Source organism: Rutidosis leptorrhynchoides, chromosome 8, assembly GCF_046630445.1.
Source record: "Rutidosis leptorrhynchoides isolate AG116_Rl617_1_P2 chromosome 8, CSIRO_AGI_Rlap_v1, whole genome shotgun sequence".
Lineage (NCBI taxonomy): Eukaryota > Viridiplantae > Streptophyta > Magnoliopsida > Asterales > Asteraceae > Rutidosis > Rutidosis leptorrhynchoides.
This window is the reverse complement of record NC_092340.1, coordinates 85872788-85879216: the sequence shown is the minus strand read 5'-3', so window position 1 is coordinate 85879216 and position 6429 is coordinate 85872788. Positions and strand designations below refer to the sequence as shown.

General features: G+C 34.7%; 2 protein-coding genes across 2 annotated transcripts; both read left to right on the top strand.

Annotated features, from left to right (window-relative positions):
- Nucleotides 1-5035: 5035 nt before the first annotated feature.
- On the top strand, nucleotides 5036-5641 carry LOC139863585 (uncharacterized). The gene is made up of 2 exons (XM_071852205.1): nucleotides 5036-5246; nucleotides 5349-5641. The coding sequence occupies exons 1-2, from the start codon at nucleotides 5036-5038 to the stop codon at nucleotides 5639-5641; spliced, it is 504 nt and encodes a 167-aa protein (XP_071708306.1).
- A 167-nt stretch (nucleotides 5642-5808) lies between these two features.
- Nucleotides 5809-6201, top strand: LOC139863584 (uncharacterized). Its single transcript, XM_071852204.1, has one exon. The coding sequence runs from the start codon at nucleotides 5809-5811 to the stop codon at nucleotides 6199-6201; it is 393 nt and encodes a 130-aa protein (XP_071708305.1).
- The last annotated feature ends 228 nt before the right edge of the window (nucleotides 6202-6429 follow it).

Genomic DNA, 6429 nt, shown 5'->3' with positions numbered 1-6429 from the left:
ATTATATATACCGACCACAAAAGTCTTCAACACATATTTAATCAGAAACAACTGAATATGAGGCAGCGTAGGTGGATTGAATTGTTGAATGATTACGACTTTGAGATTCGTTACCACCCGGGGAAGGCAAATGTGGTAGCCGATGCCTTGAGCAGGAAGGACAGAGAACCCATTCGAGTAAAATCTATGAATATAATGATTCATAATAACCTTACTACTCAAATAAAGGAGGCGCAACAAGGAGTTTTAAAAGAGGGAAATTTAAAGGATGAAATACCCAAAGGATCGGAGAAGCATCTTAATATTCAGGAAGACGGAACCCGGTATAGGGCTGAAAGGATTTGGGTACCAAAATTTGGAGATATGAGAGAAATGGTACTTAGAGAAGCTCATAAAACCAGATACTCAATACATCCTGGAACGGGGAAGATGTACAAGGATCTCAAGAAACATTTTTGGTGGCCGGGTATGAAAGCCGATGTTGCTAAATACGTAGGAGAATGTTTGACGTGTTCTAAGGTCAAAGCTGAGCATCAGAAACAATCAGGTCTACTTCAACAACCCGAAATCCCGGAATGGAAATGGGAAAACATTACCATGGATTTCATCACTAAATTGCCAAGGACTGCAAGTGGTTTTGATACTATTTGGGTAATAGTTGATCGTCTCACCAAATCAGCACACTTCCTGCCAATAAGAGAAGATGACAAGATGGAGAAGTTAGCACGACTGTATTTGAAGGAAGTCGTCTCCAGACATGGAATACCAATCTCTATTATCTCTGATAGGGATGGCAGATTTATTTCAAGATTCTGGCAGACATTACAGCAAGCATTAGGAACTCGTCTAGACATGAGTACTGCCTATCATCCACAAACTGATGGGCAGAGCGAAAGGACGATACAAATGCTTGAAGACATGCTACGAGCATGTGTTATTGATTTCGGAAATAGTTGGGATCGACATCTACCGTTAGCAGAATTTTCCTACAACAACAGCTACCATTCAAGCATTGAGATGGCGCCGTTTGAAGCACTTTATGGTAGAAAGTGCAGGTCTTCGATTTGTTGGAGTGAAGTGGGGGATAGACAGATTACGGGTCCGGAGATTATACAAGAAACTACCGAGAAGATCATCCAAATTCAACAACGGTTGAAAACCGCCCAAAGTCGACAAAAGAGCTACGCTGACATTAAAAGAAAAGATATAGAATTTGAAATTAGAGAGATGGTCATGCTTAAAGTTGCACCTTGGAAAGGCGTTGTTCAATTTGGTAAACGAGGGAAATTAAATCCAAGGTATATTGGACCATTCAAGATTATTGATCGTGTCGGACCAGTAGCTTACCGACTTGAGTTACCTCAACAACTCGCGGCTGTACATAACACTTTCCACGTCTCGAATTTGAAGAAATGTTTTGCTAAAGAAGATCTCACTATTCCGTTAGATGAAATCCAAATCAACGAAAAACTTCAATTCATCGAAGAACCCGTCGAAATAATGGATCGTGAGGTTAAAAGACTTAAGCAAAACAAGATACCAATTGTTAAGGTTCGATGGAATGCTCGTAGAGGACCCGAGTTCACCTGGGAGCGTGAAGATCAGATGAAGAAGAAATACCCGCATCTATTTCCAGAAGATTCGTCAACACCTTCAACAGCTTAAAATTTCGGGACGAAATTTATTTAACGGGAAGGTACTGTAGTGACCCGAACTTTTCCATGTTTATATATATTAATTGAGATTGATATTTACATGATTAAATGTTTTCAACATGTTAAGCAATCAAACTTATTAAGACTTGATTAATTGAAATGTGTTTCATATAGACAATTGACCACCCAAGTTGACCGGTGATTCACGAACGTTAAAACTTGTAAAAACTATATGATGACATATATATGGATATATATATAGTTAACATGATACTATGATAAGTAAACATATCATTAAGTATATTAACAATGAACTACATATGTAAAAACAAGACTACTAACTTAATGATTTTTAAACGAGACATATATGTAACGATTATCGTTGTAAAGACATTTATTGTATATATATCATATTAAGAGATATTCATACATGATAATATCATGATAATATAATAATTTAAAATCTCATTTGATATTATAAACATTGGGTTAACAACATTTAACAAGATCGTTAACCTAAAGGTTTCAAAACAACACTTACATGTAACGACTAACGATGACTTAACGACTCAGTTAAAATGTATATACATGTAGTGTTTTAATATGTATTTATACACTTTTGGAAGACTTCAATACACTTATCAAAATACTTCTACTTAACAAAAATGCTTACAATTACATCCTCGTTCAGTTTCATCAACAATTCTACTCGTATGCACCCGTATTCGTACTCGTACAATACACAGCTTTTAGATGTATGTACTATTGGTATATACACTCCAATGATCAGCTCTTAGCAGCCCATGTGAGTCACCTAACACATGTGGGAACCATCATTTGGAAACTAGCATGAAATATCTCATAAAATTACAAAAATATGAGTAATCATTCATGACTTATTTACATGAAAACAAAATTACATATCCTTTATATCTAATCCATACACCAATGACCAAAAACACCTACAAACACTTTCATTCTTATATTTTCTTCATCTAATTGATCTCTCTCAAGTTCTATCTTCAAGTTCTAAGTGTTCTTCATAAATTCTACAAGTTCTAGTTACATAAAATCAAGAATACTTTCAAGTTTGCTAGCTCACTTCCAATCTTGTAAGGTGATCATCCAACCTCAAGAAATCTTTGTTTCTTACAGTAGGTTATCATTCTAATACAAGGTAATAATCATATTCAAACTTTGATTCAATTTCTATAACTATAACAATCTTATTTCAAGTGATGATCTTACTTGAACTTGTTTTCGTGTCATGATTCTGCTTCAAGAACTTCGAGCCATCCAAGGATCCGTTGAAGCTAGATCCATTTTTCTCTTTTCCAGTAGGTTTATCCAAGGAACTTAAGGTAGTAATGATGTTCATAACATCATTCGATTCATACATATAAAGCTATCTTATTCGAAGGTTTAAACTTGTAATCACTAGAACATAGTTTAGTTAATTCTAAACTTGTTCGCAAACAAAAGTTAATCCTTCTAACTTGACTTTTAAAATCAACTAAACACATGTTCTATATCTATATGATATGCTAACTTAATGATTTAAAACCTGGAAACACGAAAAACACTGTAAAACCGGATTTACGCCGTTGTAGTAACACCGCGGGCTGTTTTGGGTTAGTTAATTAAAAACTATGATAAACTTTGATTTAAAAGTTGTTATTCTGAGAAAATGATTTTTATTATGAACATGAAACTATATCCAAAAATTATGGTTAAACTCAAAGTGGAAGTATGTTTTCTAAAATGGTCATCTAGACGTCGTTCTTTCGATTGAAATGACTACCTTTACAAAAACGACTTGTAACTTATTTTTCCGACTATAAACCTATACTTTTTCTGTTTAGATTCATAAAATAGAGTTCAATATGAAACCATAGCAATTTGATTCACTCAAAACGGATTTAAAATGAAGAAGTTATGGGTAAAACAAGATTGGATAATTTTTCTAATTTAGCTACGTGAAAATTGGTAACAAATCTATTCCAACCATAACTTAATCAACTTGTATTGTATATTATGTAATCTTAAGATACCATAGACACGTATACAATGTTTCGACCTATCATGTCGACACATCTATATATATTTCGGAACAACCATAGACACTCTATATGTGAATGTTGGAGTTAGCTATACAGGGTTGAGGTTGATTCCAAAATATATATAGTTTGAGTTGTGATCAATACTGAGATACGTATACACTGGGTCGTGGATTGATTCAAGATAATATTTATCGATTTATTTCTGTACATCTAATTGTGGACAACTAGTTGTAGGTTACTAACGAGGACAGCTGACTTAATAAACTTAAAACATCAAAATATATTAAAAGTGTTGTAAATATATTTTGAACATACTTTGATATATATGTATATATTGTTATAGGTTCGTGAATCAACCAGTGGCCAAGTCTTACTTCCCGACGAAGTAAAAATCTGTGAAAGTGAGTTATAGTCCCACTTTTAAAATCTAATATTTTTGGGATGAGAATACATGCAGGTTTTATAAATGATTTACAAAATCGACACAAGTACGTGAAACTACATTCTATGGTTGAATTATCGAAATCGAATATGCCCCTTTTTATTAAGTCTGGTAATCTAAGAATTAGGGAACAGACACCCTAATTGACGCGAATCCTAAAGATAGATCTATTGGGCCTAACAAACCCCATCCAAAGTACCGGATGCTTTAGTACTTCAAAATTTATATCATATCCGAAGGGTGTCCCGGAATGATGGGGATATTCTTATATATGCATCTTGTTAATGTCGGTTACCAGGTGTTCATCATATGAATGATTTTTATCTCTATGTATGGGATGTGTATTGAAATATGAAATCTTGTGGTCTATTGTTACGATTTGATATATATAGGTTAAACCTATAACTCACCAACATTTTTGTTGACGTTTAAAGCATGTTTATTCTCAGGTGAATATTAAGAGCTTCCGCTGTTGCATACTAAAATAAGGACAAGATTTGGAGTCCATGTTTGTATGATATTGTGTAAAAACTGCATTCAAGAAACTGATTTCGATGTAACATATTTGTATTGTAAACCATTATGTAATGGTCGTGTGTAAACAGGATATTTTAGATTATCATTATTTGATAATATACATAAAGCTTTTTAAACCTTTATTTATGAAATAAAGGTTATGGTTTGTTTTAAAATGAATGCAGTCTTTGAAAAACGTCTCATATAGAGGTCAAAACCTCGCAACGAAATCAATTAATATGGAACGTTTTTAATCAATAAGAACGGGACATTTCATCTCGACCACCTCCTTTTCTCTTAATATTAATGGAGAGCTTCATGGCTATTTTAAGGGGAAGAAAGGGTTGAGACAAGGGAATCCGATGTCTCCTTATTTGTTTATGCTTATCATGAAAGTTTTAACTTTCTTGATAAAGCTAAATGTTCATGATTCAGAGGTTTTTAGGTACCATTGCATGTGTGAAGAGAAAGAAATTGTGATTGTCTGTTTTGCAGATGACCTTTTCTTATTTTCGTATGCTAATACTGATTCTGTGAAGCTTATTTCAGAATCTCTTAATGATTTTAAAGATTGTTCGGGGCTCACTCCTAGTTGACTGAAAAGTACCGCATTTTTATGTAATGTTAGACCTCCTATTAAAGCGACTATCTTTGACCTAATGCCATTTGTTGAAGGCACGTTGCCAGTTCGGTATCTTGGGGTGCCGCTTGCATCATCGGCCTTATATGTCAAGGATTGCAAAGTTTTGGTTGATAGGGTGAAACAACGGGTCGAGATTTGGAAAAATAAGTTATTATCTTTTGTCAGAAGATTACAACTTATCAATTCAGTACTATCATCTTTACAGGTTCATTGGTCTTCGGTGTTCTTATTATTGGATACTATAATCCAGGATATTGAGAGAATTTTGCGCTGGTTTTTATGGTGTCAAGGAGAGCTGAAATGTGAAAAAGCTAAAGTAAAGTGAAAGCATGTTTGTTTTCCAAAAAATGAAGGCGGTTTGGGAATCAGAAACTTGAAAATTTGGAATATTTCTCTTATGACCTTTCACTTTTGGTGTCTTGTTACGAGTAAAGAATCGATGTAGGTTAAATGGATTCAATCCCACAAGATTCGAGATAGAAGTATTTGGAGATGGACAGTGATTCTTCGTCAAGCTATGTTTATGATTCGTGGTGTTTTGGCTATCTAAGTGGAGTAATTTCGTTTTGTAATATCACTAGAGAGGGTTTTAATGCTGCAGCTAAGGTGAGTTTTTTGCTTACCTCCACGGGTTGGAATTGGCCATCTTCATGGGCACATAAATACCGGTTACTTGCTTCCATTGAAAAGCTGGATAGATCCCAGATTGATCAAGTCTTCCAGAAATTAACGGATGGTAGCTTGGGCGTGTTTTCATCAAGAAATGCTTGGGAATCTCTTCATCCAAAAGCCTCATCAGTTTCATGGTTCTCGGTGGTCTGGTTCGGTCATAACATTCCTGATCATGCATTTACGGCATGGCTTTTGATAGGCGAAAAGCTTTAGACTCAAGATAATAAAACATTGGCGGGTGAATCAGTCGACCATGATGACTTGCTCTCTGTGTAAGACGCAGCTCGATACTCACGTGATGTGTCAAAAGTGTGTGTGCAGTAGTGCTTAAATTGAATTTCAACTTTTGAATTTATAAAACTTTATTTTACTCTTAACACCCTAACGAGCAACAAGACCCGATCAGATGTAGTATTTTAGGTTATCGTCCCAAGAGAGCGT

What these genes read in the sequence shown, in the direction of transcription:
- LOC139863585 (XM_071852205.1), top strand. Translation starts at nt 5,036, where the DNA reads ATGTCTCCTTATTTGTTTATGCTTATCATGAAAGTTTTAACTTTCTTG. An exon ending in TCTTAATGATTTTAAAGATT is followed by an intron (nt 5,247 to 5,348) that starts GTTCGGGGCTCA and finishes CATTTGTTGAAG; the next exon opens with GCACGTTGCCAGTTCGGTAT.
- LOC139863584 (XM_071852204.1), top strand. Translation starts at nt 5,809, where the DNA reads ATGGACAGTGATTCTTCGTCAAGCTATGTTTATGATTCGTGGTGTTTT.